The sequence below is a fragment of the Lepidochelys kempii genome, chromosome 3, assembly GCF_965140285.1.
Source record: "Lepidochelys kempii isolate rLepKem1 chromosome 3, rLepKem1.hap1, whole genome shotgun sequence".
Classification (NCBI taxonomy): Eukaryota; Metazoa; Chordata; order Testudines; family Cheloniidae; genus Lepidochelys; species Lepidochelys kempii.
This window is the reverse complement of record NC_136382.1, coordinates 165,279,148-165,295,593: the sequence shown is the minus strand read 5'-3', so window position 1 is coordinate 165,295,593 and position 16,446 is coordinate 165,279,148. Positions and strand designations below refer to the sequence as shown.

The 16,446-nt window shown below is 42.5% G+C and overlaps 1 protein-coding gene across 1 annotated transcript in view; it reads right to left on the bottom strand.

The window, feature by feature from the left end:
• Positions 1–16,446, bottom strand: part of USH2A (usherin) — a 572,584-nt gene that overhangs the window by 321,417 nt on the left and 234,721 nt on the right. Inside the window, exon 29 of the mRNA XM_073338913.2 lies at positions 12,868–13,053. Within this exon, the coding sequence (XP_073195014.2) occupies positions 12,868–13,053 (186 nt within the window). The remainder of the gene's footprint in view (positions 1–12,867; positions 13,054–16,446) is intronic.

Here is a 16,446-nt window from a genome sequence, read left to right as displayed (position 1 = left end):
GTTGGAAAAGAAAAATCCATTAGACAACAAATTTCTCTTTTTCCGTCATATTCCGGGTCACAATTCCAACATTAGGGTTTCTGCAGCACTTGGATTTTTGCAGCAGTGAAACCTCAGGTTGAGCAACCATAACCACAGCTATGTTACAAAAAAAAAAAAAAGCCTAATTGCATTAAGCTTATTTGATATAGTATTTTTGCCATTTAGTAATTAAAGCTTCTGTTTTTCTTGACAGCCAGGAACAGTAACAAATAAAACTAATAAGTGTGCTGTAGATCTCCTGAATGGATTTATTCTGATGAGACTAGTTCCAAAATAGGACATTGCTTTTCTCTCTGGTGCACTGACTTAGGGCAGAATATTGGAAGGACAAGATGTGCCTAGTGAAAAGGAGAGATCATTTCCTGTCCACTTTGTCAAAATGGAAGGTACAGCCCTGCATAGCACAAACGAGGATTTCAGTTTAAACACTAAGGGGTCAACAGGAGCTCAAAGAGATGCTTGGTAAAGACATTTAGCACCAAGCTGAGTTTCTCCAATGCTACCCTAAAGTGTTTGGTTTCTTCATTTGGGAGGTTAGTTGTTTTGTTGGGTTTTTTTGAGCATCAATTAATTAATAAAGGTGAGATGTGAAGAAGCCTTACTGGAATCATCCTATAGTGTATGGAATTGTGGAGGCACATTTGAGAAGTGTTTGCCTCAAGGCTGAGTGATAACTCACCCTGTGAATAATCAAGGATCTGTGAGATGTGGCTGAACTGAATCTATTCCAAACCATAGTATACTCTAACTTAGTGAGCTGTCTTAGAGAAGGGAGTGTCTCACTCAATTTCTGAAAATAGCCTTTCCTGCTGGGGCACAGGAATGGAAACTTTTTTACCTGATCATTTCCTTTCTGCTAGAAGCATCTCCCACAATTCTGCTATGCATGGGCTGCTGTCCTTTCTCTGCAGCTTCCAGAGGCATTTGAAAGCTCCAGCATGGCTCACATTGGTCACACTCCCTTCTCCCGCTTGCCACCAGATGAGTCATTCCATAGCTGTGTGAAAAACTCATAAAGGAAATTATTTATTACAGTAACATCAATGTCCAACTTGTTGATTATGTACACCAAGCCAATTATCTGAATGGCAGATAGGCCAAGTAAAATGCTGACCCCCTTGGCAGAAAGCCATCCAGGGTGGGTAGAATAGTGGGAGACAGTGCTAACTGAAAGGAAATTATTGGGTAAGAAATTTTCCATCCTTTAGGCCAGTGCCTCTTACAATTCTGCTATGCACAGGAAGTAGCGAGCAGTGAACAGGAGTAGGGAGGAACATCAAAAGGTAAACAGAAAGAGATTGAGAGACCTTTCCTTGAAAACTGTCCAAAAGGCACGGCCACTACTGGACCACTGCCTGGAGCATCTTCCTACCTTAGGAGACTTCTGTGGAGGGCAGAAAGTCCACTTTGTAATGTTTGATAAAGTTGTTAACCAATGACTATGTGGCGACTCTGCACATCTCTGCAGTGGAGGCGCATGCTTGTTTGCTCCATGAGGTACCCATGGATGTCGTGGAGGATGCCCTGATCCCTTTTGGAACAGGAGTGCCTGACACATTGTGAGCCTCAATATGGCACAGTCTGACCAATCTAGCAAGAGATAGCCTGAGACTCTGAGCCCTTGACATTTCAGAGGAAAGGAGAAAAACAGGGTGCCTGTCTTCCTTGTGGACTGTGTGCATTTGAGGTAGATTTTTGGTGCTCTTCTGACATCTCAAGTGTGCCACAGCTTCTCAGACAGGTGCTGTGGCTTTGGGCAGAAGGACAGAAAGATAATCTCCTGTGAGGTACAGAAAGGAGAGTTCACCTTGGGGAGAAACAACTCCAGAGTTCTTAGTACCACCTTGTCATCACGGAACATGCAGAACCTCCAGCTCTGAACCGTGCCTAGTATATGTGATGGTGACCAGAAAACTAGCTTTGATGGAAGGATAAAAGGATGATATAGAAATCAGAATCTCTTAAGGGTGAGTGGTTAGGGCCTTCAACTCCAGTGATAGGTCTCATTTAGGGAAGATTGGGCTGGGCTGAAGACCTTTATCCACACCTTTTTGGAGAAAGTCCAAGATAGCTGGAATTCCAATTAGCATTGTGCTCCTGGCACCAAAGGCTGAACTTGGTCCAATTGAAGAAATAGGCTTTTATTGTGGAGATTCACCTGGATGTGAGCAAAGTCCTGATCACTTTGGAAGATACGTCTAGTACTGCTAACACTTGCCTTGAAGAGAGCCTTGGAGAGGAATGTCTGGTCTGGTTTGGGTAGCAGCTGTAATGGTAATTCCAGTTTCAGTTTTATCAGATCAGAGAGTGGAGTTATCACAATCTCCTTTGCTTGTTCCTGCTTAATTTTTTGATTACTTGCCCTATGAGAGGGAAGGGTGGGACTGCATGCAGAGCTATACTAATTTTTCCTTCTTGGATGTTTATCACAGAATCATAGTGTTACAAGGGATCACAAGGGTCATCTAGTCTAACCCCCTGCCAGGATGCAGGATTTGTTGTGTCTAAACCATACAAGACAGATGGCTGTCCAGCCTCCTTTTGAAAGCCTCCAGTGAAGTTGTTTCCACAACCTCCCGAGGCAGTCTGTTCTATTGTCCTACTGTTCTTACAGTTAGGAAGTTTTTCCTGACATGTAATCTAAATCTGCTATGCTGTACTTTGAAACCATTCCTTCTTCTCTCTTGCCACAGAGGGAAGGACAACAACTTTTTTCCATCTTTTTTATGGCAGCCTTTCAAGTATCTGAAGACTGCTATCCTGTCCCCTTCTTAATCTCCTCTTTTCCAAACTAAACATACTTAGTTCCTTCAGCTTTTGCTCAGATGGCTTGCGTTCCATCCCTTTGGTCATCTTTGTCACTCACCTTTGGATCCTTTCCAGTTTCTCTATGTCCTTTCTGTACACTGGTGACCAAAATTGGACACAGTACTCCAGCTGAGGCCTAACCAGTACCAAATGGAGTGGTATTTTCACCTTCCATGACTTGCATACAGTGCTTCTGTTAATGCAACCTAAAATTTGTTTTTTTTTGCAACAATACTGAATTGCTGACTCATATTGAGATTGTGATCCACCACAACTCCCAGATCTTTCTCAGCAGTGCTGCTGCCAAGCCAGTTATCCCCCATTCTGTATTTGTGCACTTGGTTATGTATGCAACCCTGGTTGTATTTTCTGACTGGATCAGGATTTGATTGCACTGAAATGTCCTGAGAGCCAACTTGACGACTCTGAGCTCTAGGAGATTGACGGTGTGTTTCCTCTACTTGACACTTCAGGTACCCTGCAGCATTCTGGGTCCTAAGTGTGTTTCGCAACCTAGCAAGCTGGCATTGGTTGTGAGAATCAGAAGCTCTGGAAGACATATGGGAAGTCCCTTCCCAAGGATTGTCCACCATTCTAGAGAGCCAAGAGAGCCTGGTTCAAGATCACTACCTGATCGTTCATGCATTCTTGGGAGTAGTCCCATACTTTAAGAAGGAAGGCTTGAAGATGCCTGATGTAGGAACCTGCCTATTGGGTGACACTTATGCATAACACCAGGAGACCCATTAGCTGAAGGCACTGAGCTGTGATTGGTTTGGCGCACTTGTGCGGGATGGGGATAACATCCTGAACCTTTTGGAAACTGTTGTGTGATGGGTAGATCTTTGCCACCAAGGTGTCTATGTCCACTCTCAGATGGGTCATCAGTGGGATCAAGGAACTTTTCTTGAGGTTTATCGTAAACCTGTGGGTTTGCAGGAGGTCCACAGTTTACATTGTGATGGTGTGCACCACAGGCGGGGTCAGAGATCTGATTAGAATGTCAACCAGAAAAGGGTATAAGTGAGTCCCCTGTCACAAGAGTCTGCCTATGACCACTGCCAGCATCTTCATAAAGACCCTCGGGGCCAAAACGATACCAAATGGGAGGGTTCAGTCCAGGTAGTGCTTTGTGTCACAAGCAAATTTCAGAAGGCTGGAGTGGCACAAATGGATGTGGAGATACGCATCCACCAGCTCCACTGAGATTAGGAGACCCCCACACAGGAACGACACCGTAGAAACTAGGGTCTCCATCCAGAAGTTTGTTTTCTTCATTCACTTGTTGAGCCTTTTGAGATCTAGAATAACTCTGACTCTCTCTGTGCCCATCCAAATGATGAAAACGACAGAATAGAACCCTGAGAACCTTTTGTCTGAGGGAATTCCTTCTATCACTCCTCTGTACAGGGCATTGGAGATTTTTTTTCCTGATCAATTTGCGCTTGGTGAGATCAGTGGAGATGGGGGACTGGATGAAGAAAGGATGTGGTGGAGCCCATAGCTCATGGGAGTATTCCTGATATACTATTTTTCTCACCTATTTGTCTGTGGTCAATATAAACCATTCTTCCAAGAAGTGGGAAATTCTGTGTCTGAGATTCAGTTCTGGGTGAAGGCATATCTCCTCGTTTTCAGGATGGGCTCTTGAGGGTTGCAGGACCACCTCTGGGCTTTATCCTTGAGCTCTGTCTCCAGGTGCTTTACCTTGGAATATCTGCTATTCTTCCTCTGGTACTTCTGTGAGGAAGAGGGACAAAGGGAGTGCCTGAAGGCATGTTTGTACTCCTTCCTGAAAGCCCTTGTTGGAGAAGGGAGGGACTGCTTAGATTTAGCAGCATTTTCTGCTACACTCTTATTTATTATTTCTCCAAAGAGGAGAAACCCTGTGTACCTGAAGGCCACAGGACTTGCCATGCCTGAATGTCTACCTTCCAGGGACAGAGCTATATTTGACTCCTGCCCACTGAGCTGGATGCCATGGCCCTGGCCAAAAACCTCATTGCATCCCTTGAGGTGTCAGCCATAAATGCTATTGTCTGGGAAATTTTCCTGAGAATGGCGCTTAAGTCAATGTGATCCCTGTGCTTCAAGGCCCTGAGGTCTTCCGACCAAGACAGGGAAGTTTTCGCAAAGCATGTAGGTGTGAGAGAGTCTCTGAGGAAGCCTCCAAAGCCCTTCTAAGAGCGATCTTCACTTTCCTATCTGTGGGGTTCTTGGGAAAGAACTTCCTTTCAACTGGAATAACCATATCTCTTGCTAAGGATGCTATTGAGGCATCCCTCTTTGGGATCTCAGTACAGTAATAAAATATTTTGGCCCTGGTAGCTTTTAAAGTCCAAGTCATGGCTATTAATGTGCTTACTCTTGTCTGATTTCCCCCACTCCTCTCTAATCACATCCTCAAAGGAAGAGTGCAGGGGAATTGCATTCTGAGGGGAGATATTTACTTTGACACTTGTCCCTCAGGAGCTTGCTCAGTTTGGATCTGAATCATAGACACAACCTTTTTGCACCAAGCTTCAAACTTTGTGTGGGGAAAACATTTGTGCTGAATTTTCCCAGAATTCTTTTCATAGTCAGAACCCAACAGCTCTCCTTCCCTGTTAGAGATGGAGGAGTTGGAGTCAGAGGACAAAAAGTCTTTCTGGATTTTTTTTGTGTGGTGCTTTTTCTTTTCTTACTTCCTCTTTCTGGATTTTTGATTGTTTTGTGCTCTTCACAGGAGTGGCTTCCCAGGCCTGGCTAGAATGGGATTTCTTGCAGCTTGCTTCACACAGAGCATAAAGACCTCTATAGAATTCTCTCTCCAAGTGTTCACTATCCTAGGGGGACCCAACATGCCTGTCCAAATCAGAACCCTGTACCCAAGCAGAGTTAGGGTTGGCTGGCTGGGAGCAGACAAAGCATGATTTGCCTTCTGCTGAGCATGAGAAAACTGCTTCACATATAGAGCTCTTTTTTGATTTTGCCCAGTGCTTGTGTGACCGCTCAGCCATGTCTGAGAAGGGGCAGGGAAGGCCAATGGGGAGGTGCTGCAGTGGAGGCTCCAGGTGACTATGACAGTTGTCCTGCTCAGACCCTGGACCAGGAGGAGAAGAGGAGGCTTGAAGCAAAACAAAATGCTGAAACAACCTGAAAAACTGCCAGAACAATGAAGTTGAAAGAAAAGGGATGGGACCTGTGTGAACTACCACTGTTTGCTGCCACAGAGGCAGAAGATCTGGTGGCAAGCAGGAGAAGGGGGCATGGCCAGTACAAGCTGCTCTGCAGCTTTGAACCTCTTCTGGTAGCTGCAGAGAGGGGAGAGGAGCAATGTGTAGCAGAATTGTGGGAGATGCTGGGCTGCAGAACCATCTTGTAGCTGGATATAGCAGGAACCATTGAGATAACAGATTAATCCACATGGGGATGCGAAGAAGCAATGAGATCATTCCAGATGGTCCAAAGCCAAAAGAAAGTCATTAGAATTAGTTTTTCTTTCTCTTACTTGCCTCAGTGTTCTGGTTACCAGGGGAGAAAAGGGAGATAAATCCAGCAGACCAGGATTTCAACTGTGTCTCCTTTGAGAAAGGTCCTATATTCATATTCTGAATTTCTGTGGAAGGTTGTGGAATGCAGACTGGAGGAGACTCCATTCTGCAGGTCCAGTGATTGCCTGCTGGGTGCCAACCAATCTGCCTCTATAAAGAGTTTACAGCCTGAACTGATGCCAGATTTTATTCTGCCCCTCTTACTAGCAACATCATGCCATTTTGTGCTGTTGTAAACACCTTGTTTGTTCTCACTGGCCATAGCAGTAATGTAACTGTCTATCACCAAAATGTGTTGATGTATCATATATTATTTCAGCTAGGGTAAGGAGAGCTAGCCAAGTATCCCAGGGCTCCAACAAATGTATATTTTGATTTGTCTCATCCTGGTGCTATTGACCCTGAACAACATAAAGTGATAGGTAAGTTACCAAGCCAAATAAGATGGCATCCTTGGTGACCATCTCTTGGTTCAGTTGTCTTATTGTGTGTCCTTATTTCAAATGGTTTATGGCTCTGACTTCTCCTTTCTGAGATGAAAGAAAAACTGTTTGCGGTTTGGATGATAGTAGATTAGAGTTCAAGGGCTTTTTGTTTCTAAAGAGTGGGAATTTGGGATTGTATTGTGAAGAATTTGAATCTGTAGGATTATGCTCATTTTGAGACATGGTTTACATTTGAGTTTAGCTTGACATTTTCTTTTGTTGGAGAAGAGATGCACCAGACTCCTTAGGGGCGCAGACACCTGGACCAGGCTTTAGGGAAAGTACGTTGAAGGTTGATAATGCCAAAGGCTAGTCCAGATCCCGGGAAGATAAGAGTGGGGTCTACCTTTAAAAAGCTTATGGAGATGCAGCAATCTGTGCTGAAGACAGGATCCCTACATGCACAAAGAAGGGAGATGGAGGGAATGAGGACAAGGTAGGAAGGCAGATCCAAGAAAGAGTCATCCAAAGGTCCAGCACTACTACTACAAAGGCTTCAGAAGTAGGGTCTACCCTGTGTTAGAGTTATAAAAGCATAACAAAATTATCTTTACTAACAAAGTATTGTTCACCATGTGGAGTATCCTGTAGCCATTGGTTGAGGCAGACACGTCAAGGGGCTATGCCAAGCCTGCATCAGTGCTAGAAAGGAAAAAGGCTGCATCAGTGAAGGTTCTGTATGCAGATTCTGAGGCTGAGAAACTGCAGGTGTACTCGATTTGGCTGACTGAAGAGACAGGGCTGGACCAGAGCTAAAGCTGGAGAGATTGCTGGAAATGGCTGAAAAAACCTGTCAGAAAGAGGCAAGATTAGAACATGCAACTGGGCCTTCCTGGAGCCTCCCACTGGAACTGCACTGTCACTGCTCCCCTCTCGAGCTGCTGTATCTTCCTCTGTGTTGTTGGTGCAGGGAAAATCCTCCCAGCTGGAAGCTGAAAGAGATGCAATCATGGACAGAGATGAGGGAGCTGCTGTACCATCTCTGTAGCAGGAACCAGTGAAGGAGGTATTAATGGGACTGTTTGCAGAAAAGAAATCACCCTTGGAGCAGGAGCAATGTTTCTCCTGTAAGCAAGACTGAAAACTGAGAAAAGGTGACATCTTCTGGATTTCCTTTTCACTTTGGAGGGATCCCCTGCCATCTTGGGGCCCGGGCCAGAAGGACAGCTGCTGCATGCTGTGGAGCCAGACACACATGAAAGGCCTGAAAATTTCCAATAAAAAAAATGCCTTAAAAGGAAAGTCTTGAGATAAACAAATTTTGAGTCCTGCCTGAAAATGTAAAGGGTCTTCTCTGCTCTGTGACTCAGAGGCCCACTTGCTGAAGCTGCCAGGAGGCAGAACAAACTGGGCACTTTCACAGAAGAAGATCCAGACAGGACTGACAAGTCTGATCCTACCTTCTGAAGCTGTTGAGCAGAGGAACATGCATTATTGTAATGATAAGCTTGTATACAATGGAAGAATGCTATTTCACCACATTTATTTAAATGCATTTTATGTGTATGATTAACCAAACTACTCAGTTAGTTACATTATTAAGAAAATTAACACTCTGGGGGGCAGTAGAGTGAGTGGGTAGAGTGTGGTTCACCACCTCAAAACAGAGATGGGTTCCTGAGTTGCAAAACTGAGAACTGGATTTCCTCAAAATTCAAGCATGTTCATATCTTGGGCTTTGATTCAGTTCCGCAGAGCCAACCACAGAGTTACAATCTGGGTTCAATTCCCCCCATCCCCGCACAATATTAGGGGTTATGTGGATCTAGCATTTTGGTATGGGCCCTCCTCTACCTATTGGTGGTGCTCCACACTTCCCTGGGGTAGCCTGTGGTTAAACTCATACTCAGGTACTCCCCTTTTCCAGCCCAAAGAGCTAGTAGCAGCATGATGGCTCACCTTTACATTCAGTTTTAATAGGGGTCAAATCAATAGGATTTGAAGGCAGATGTGTCCAGCATGCATCATCATGAATAACTGTGGTGATGCCATGGCCCTCACATGCTGCAGTGATGAGTACGGTTTGAGAACATGAATAAAACGATAGGGAAACTGACGTGTGCAACTCTTGACAGGATCCCAGGTTGGCTTTCTGAATATTACGATGGTCCCCAAGCCACGAAATGGCAGGAGGTAGGAAGACTGCATATTGAGCAGCCATTTTATTTGACTGAGTTCCACAGAGAGGCTCTCTGAGGGTGTGTGTGTTTGGCGGGGGGTGGGAATTCCTGTTAAGCTGAGAAGTAAGGGGTTCAAGAGCTTTGAACCCAAGTAGTTTAATAAAATAGCTTGTTTCTGGTATTATGTTTTGCTTAAGCTAGTCAGTTAAGCATAAGTCCACACACCGGGCCTCCATTCAAAGTCCCTTGTTCTGGGGGCTGTCATGGAGGTGATGCAAGGCTGGCTAACGCAACCCTGAGTCCATCAGGGCTCCTGCTGTATCCAGAGTATTCCTGTTGGGTTCCCCTTATGTGTTCTATAGCCACCTTGCCTCTATCAAGGTAACAAAAAGATGGCCACAGGACAATGCTGAATTGGGCCTTAACCGTTAGTCACTTTTTTCTTATCTTCTTATATTGCAGCATTATAATATCTCTTCAAACAGAGATTCCAAACTCCAGATAAACAACTCATCCTGTAAAAAGGCTTATCCTGATCAGTCTCCAGTCATTGTTTTTCAGTAAACAAGAATGTGATTGTAAGTCCTGCAATTTTTCTGACAGACCAGTTTTCTAGCAGACTGCAGCATAACTGCAATTATAACCACCTTCTGTTGTGAGGTAATGAACCACTCTCTATCTCCTGTCTATTGATATCCTAATAAAGCACGAATACATTTAAATCAACAAAAAGTTAGCTATAGGGAAACGGTAAACTATTTGTAGACCCCAAATTTGGATTTTGTTGAAAAAAACCCACCACTTTTTACAAAACTAGTTACATAGAAGCATTTTAATTAAACTGCAAGTTCCTATAAGTACAGAGCTTGTTTTATTTCTGTGTCTTTGAAGTATCATGTCTGTAATCTGGTGCTGTACTACTGATAAAATAATAAATATTTTCAATATCGTTTCAATAAAAACAGGATTTTTAAAAAATATAAAAACGTCCCTAGTGTTATGAATATCAAAGAAGACTCTACGCCCAGCCCGCAGAACCAAAAAGCAACACTGATCTGAAACAAAAGTGAAATTGGTAACGTCTAGTTTCAGTGTCCATGATGAGTGAAGTGCAAAAAGTAAACCGAGAACATAAATGGTGAAAAATATGAGATTTGAAAAATTGTGTGTTTTTACCATCCAGCCATCATAACATTTATTTTAATTCAGAAGTTTTATTTTGATAGTGCCCCTTTACATTAATTTCCCTGAGTCATTTAAAACAATACAAATATTTGCAAATAAAATGAATCTACTATGGAAGAAGCATGTACGTTCATGATATAGTGGAACCTGCTTTTATGGCTTGCTGCTATCTGAGGTCATTTGTGTTAACAGCCAGCAAAATCTCAGTCCCTGTGAGACTTCCTATCTTCTCCATATTAACTCACACATTAGTAGGTGGCCACCTGCCTAACACATTTTCAGCCACCTGCAGATATGCCCAGCTGTGTAAACTGCATTGCAATCAAGCTGGTGAGGCAGCCAGAAAGAGAAAACTTTGAGATTATGTATTTTAAAAAAAGAGATGTAAAGAATGTTACTTGGCTCAGTTGTGATCTATGCATACTGCCCTATATCCGTGGGAGCTCAGAGAAGCACTGTGCTTCATTAAAGCACAATACTTCCTGGAGCTCATGGGTGTGCAGGAGAAGCACAATCACTTCACCACCTGTTAGGACCCATCTCTCCTGAGTTGTCTAGTACCTCTCTGCGGTACTTACATAGTCCCTATTATTGATATCTGAACACCTCAATCTTTAATGTATTGATCCACACAACACCCCTCTGAGGAAGGAAAGTACTGTTTTTCCGTTTTACAGGTGAGAAACTGTGGCAGAGAGAGTCTAGCCTAGCACCATAACCACTGGACTAATCTTGCTTGCACAGTCGTTGCTCAGGTGAATGCAAAGTTTCTATGAACTGAGACCCTTTACGGGAGTATCCTTGCACTTTTCCCCTTCTGAACCTGCACAGATGCCAGGCATAATCTTGAGAGTAATGTTTTATATTCATATTCTAAGGCTTGCAAAAGTGAAAGTGTATTTGCAGTGCATGGGTGAAAGTTGTCTGAATGGTCTTTTTCTTTATGTCTTACTGTATTCAATAGCTACCTATTATAATGCACAAAAGACCTGAACCCTAAAGTGGCAACCTGTTAATAGCTTTCAGTGTATGTATTTATTTCATATATTTTTATAATAAAATAGTTGCAGTTCCTATACTGTCCCTCTGCAACATAAAACCATGCCTTCTCACTTCTGCTTCACACAAGTAATATGTCAATAGTTCTTATCCATTCAGCATGATGTTAACCCTTTCATATCTGACACAAAATTAAAATAGCATTAAGACAACAAATCAACTGAGTCATTTTTAATGTTGGTCAAAATTATTCATTGTGAATAAATTATCTGATTAGTTTAGCCCTTTTTAGATTTTTCAGTCATTTGTGAGTGGACCTTGATTTCTGCTAATATATTTGGTACTACCTTACATCTTGGATAATTTTCAGCCATTAGGATAATTAATTAAACAAATAAATAAAACACAATAACTATTATAGTCACCACACCACCCACAAGTAATCAAGAAACTTCAACTCAAAGAAAGTAAAATATGTGCACATTGTCTTTTAAATATACACACACACACACACTATATGGTACGTATGCAGTACACAAAACGTATATATTTAGGCAGAAACGTGAAGCACATATTAACTGGGTTTGAGGGAAGCAGCAGTAGTATATTGCCGGAGGAGAAGACGCTTCCTGAGATTGCGCTATAACATCCAAAGCTGAGCCAACCCAAGTCTTCAGCTTTGGGCAACATGCTACTGGCATTTTTTTTAAAACTGTGATCAATTATATCATTAATTTTAGGGAATTTTTAAACAAATCCCATTCATTACACTCTGGAAAATACGATTTTTACTACTGCCCTCCTAAGTCTTCACAGACCACATAGTACAGAGGGTCATCTGTTGCGTACTCTCTTCCCTGCCAACTGAGGAGTTTGGCTCAAACAAGGGACCAAGTCTTCAACATATAACACCAGGGAGAGAGCGGACTATGCAGTGGAAAGGCATCCACTTAGAGAGGGGATTCTACTGGCAAAGGGAAAAACAGGTAGCCAGCTCCAACATAGACTGCCAAGGAGAGAGGGTCCCCAAGTCTCCAGTGATCATTTTGTAGTAGAAAAGATTCCAAAGTTTTTCCCCACACCCAAACCAGCCCTCCTCTTAGAGCCCCAGTCTGTAAAAAAAAAAAAACACTCCCATCCAATAAAGCTGCTTCTGCCCCACTCCCAATCCTGAAGAATATTCCTGCCACTGGCAATCAATCAATCAATCCTTCATTCAGTAATGGCTCGCCCTGCGAAGTGCAGATGCTCCAGCCCAGTCTACCAAAGCACTTAAATACATGCTTAACTTTAAGCATGCGAGTACTCTCACTGAAGTCATCAGGGTTACTCAGATGCTTAAAGTGTTTGCAGGATTGCAGTACCATGCAGGATCAACCCCTAAGGGACTAAGAATGGCAAGAAACGGGAGAGAGAAAAACTACTAAAGACAGTCAAACAAACACAGAATGACTCAATGGCAATAGAATGACAAAAATGGATTTGGGTAAAAATACCTTCCAGCTTTCGAGCTACATTTTATTTCTGTTGCTCTTGAAGTAAATCAAAATTTGTACACACACTATTTAGGCCATTTACACACAAAGATGGATATACTACACAGTATCCAATTAATATTTTTCAGCTTGTCAAAATAAGATATATACATCTTGTTTTATTACATCTCCCTTCAAACTAGTAGTTAGCAACATTTACCTGTGAGCATAGTAGTGTCAGCAAACTCAGCACTGATGATGGGTACACTGGGACCATCCTCATTGTATGCTTTCAAAATGTACTTCTCAATTACACCTATGACCCCAGCAGGTTTGTCCCAAGTCACCTCAATGCTGTAACCATTTATGCTGTGAATTCTTGAGGGAGTTGGCACATTTTCTGGGACTGTAGAAGGATAAAATAGAAAATAGAGAAAATGGCAGTTCTGAGAAGACTATTGCCCCTATTCTTCACTTTTAATGGCTGCAGTAAATCAGACTGAACCATTAGCATAAATACAATTTATTAGAGTTGTAACTTTTCAGCATTGATTTAATATGACTGCACATCTTGAGCCATTCAGTTTAAGCTATATTTCAAAACCATCAAAACTCCATCTACATAACATTCTTTCTTGTCTAGTTCAGGTTTTCCAAAAACATTCAATGTATCAAATGTGTTTAAACATCACTTATAAGAAGGAGGTGGATTGTAGGCAGCTAACAAGTTCAAGCAATATAATGATGTAACAGAATGAAGCAAGAGGATTAGACTGTTATTATACATAGGGGTTTGGCACTTATCTCCCGGGTACATCAGCCACTAAACATCACAAATTTCAGAGTAGCAGCCGTGTTAGTCTGTATTCGCAAAAACAAAAGGAGTACTTGTGGCACCTTAGAGACTAACAAATTTATTTGAGCATAAGCTTTCGTGAGCTACAGCTCAATTCATTGGATGCATTCAGTGGAAAATACAGTGGGGAGATTTATATACATAGAGAACATGAAACAATGGGTGTTACCATACACACTGTAACCAGAGTGATCACTTAAGATGAGCTATTACCAGCAGGAGAGCGGGGGTGGAGGGAACCTTTTGGAGTGATAATCAAGGTGGGCCATTTCCAGCAGTTGACAAGAACGTCTGAGGAACAGTGGGAGTGTGTGGGGGGAAAATAAACATGGGGAAATAGTTTTACTTTGTGTAATGACCCATCCACTCCCAGTCTTTATTCAAGCCTAAGTTAATTGTATCCAGTTTGCAAATTAATTCCAATTCAGCAGCCTCTCGTTGGAGTCTGTTTTTGAAGTTTTTTGTTGAAGAATTGCCACTTTTAGGTCTGTAATCGAGTGACTAGAGAGATTGAAGTGTTCTCCGACTGGTTTTTGAATGTTATAATTCTTGATGTCTGATTTGTGTCCATTTATTCTTTTACGTAGAGACTGTCCAGTTTGACCAATGTACATGGCAGAGGGGCATTACTGGCACATGATGGCATATATCACATTGGTAGATGTGCAGGTGAACGAGCCTCTGATAGAGTGGCTGATGTGATTAGGCCCTATGATGGTGTCCCCCAAATAGATATGTGGACACAGTTGGCGATGGGCTTTGTTGCAAGGATAGGTTCCTACGTTAGTGGTTCTGTTGGGTAGTGTGTGGTTGCTGGTGAGTATTTGCTTCAGGTTGGGGGGCTGTCTGTAAGCAAGGACTGGCCTGTCTCCCAAGATCTGTGAGAGTGATGGGTCGTCCTTCAGGATAGGTTGTAGATCCTTGATGATGCGTTGGAGAGGTTTTAGTTGGGAGCTGAAGGTGATGGCTAGTGGCATTCTGTTATTTTCTTTGTTGGGCCTGTCCTGTAGTAGGTGACTTCTGGGTACCCTTCTGGCTCTGTCAATCTGTTTCTTCACTTCAGCAGGTGGGTATTGTAGTTGTAAGAGCGCTTGATAGAGATCTTGAAGGTGTTTGTCTCTGTCTGAGGGGTTGGAGCAAATTCGGTTGTATCGTAGAGCTTGGCTGCAGACAATGGGTTACTCTTTTTCAGTCCTTCCTTAAGCAGGAGTACCCAACTCTCCTCTTTCAAACTGGGCTGTATTAGTTATTCCCTCACTTTTTCCTTAACCAGGAGCCTCCCCAGCTCTCCTCTCTGGAGCTGAGTTGTGGGCTAGCCAGCTGCAGGGCTTTTGCCAGCTTCTCCCTCAGCTGATCCCTCTTCCTTAAGGGTGCTGAGCAGGCCAGTCTTTCCCTGCCAGTGTCTCCTGGTGTCTGCCCTGCTATAAGGGACCAGGCAGCATTTATGCTGGTCCCCTTCTTGCAGCTCCCTGGCCCCAGGTCTTTAAAGAAACAGTAATGGGATTTCCTCTCATACACTTCTTACTTTTAGGATTGCTTCCTCTCTCCCAATATCTCCCAGTAACTTGTATCTATAATTGGACCTTTCAAACTCTTAAAGGTCCATGCCACATGACAGGGCAGGCTGAGCATTAGGCCCCACAACCATTAAGGTGCAGACCACCCCATCACATACGAAAATAAATTAATAATTGCATATGACTGTCAGAAGTAAAAACTGAGCTTGTGCGAGGCCTTTTGCATTAGCCTTGCTTTTAATCACTTCAGATGATTTTTAAAAAAAGAGAATAAAGATGTTTAAAAGAAGCTGAAAGGCAACCTCATGTACACATACAATCCCTAATAAAAATTCATCCCATTTTCCATAACCTTTAAGTATTTATTAGATATTGTTATACCAAATAACAGGCTGGCCAGTAACGACTTCATCACAGGTGACCACGCAAGGGATGTAGAGGAAATGCCCAAGGAACACTACGGCAGGATGGTGGATGGCGAGTTTGCTGTAAATGCATGTAGACTCCTAAGGCCTGTCAGTGAAGATCACTCTGCTTTCCCTACATCAAATATCCTCTTTGTAGTGACCTTATTGTTTAGACTCATTAAATAAATGCAACCTTTGTTCGCGGCAGGAAGGACCCTCGAATGCTAAGTGTAAAAATGTTTGAATGTTTGTGGTTCCTATGGAAAGTAACAATGTGATATTCTAGGATAGCTTTAGGTTACTGAGAATACTACAGCAATATATTGATTTTATTAGTTCTGAAATATAGCACAGGGCAAAGTAAGGTACAAGATAGCAGATGGTCTTTTCATAAGGGACACAACAAACCTGACTCAAAAATAATTAAATAGTGCAATTATTCTCCAGCCCTTGGGAAGATGTAGCTGCTCAGTGTTGTGGTCAGATTGTAAATATAAATTTATGGTAAAACTTACTGTGGCCAGATAATTCATATAAAAATGGCTGTATATGCTGTCTTCTGGGTGGAAGACAAAATGGTGACATTAAGCTGCATAAGCAATGTATTTGAAAGTCAAATATTTACTCTGGGGAACATGTTTAAAGCATCTTTTGCAATGCAATTATAATATAAGTATTTTTTTTAAAGAAGAGTTTGGTATAATTGGGGAGATCATACAGAAATGCTGTCTGACCATCTTCTATCAATAGAACTCTCTGAATTGTTGGAGTTCAATTTGGATCTAATTCATAGTGCTAGCAGTCTATGGGCACATATTTCACAGTGTGAGGAACCTTCAGAAAATTACTAGCTCAACAGGGTATAAAAAAGCCTCTGTACAAAAAGGGAAGCGCCTCTAAATTTCCTCCATGAAATTTAAGGAGAGGTTAATCTTTTTGCGTGAAAACACACATCTGTGCGACCCATCATGAACAGTAATGCCAACCTGGCACTATATTTTTGCTTTGCAATGCTTTTC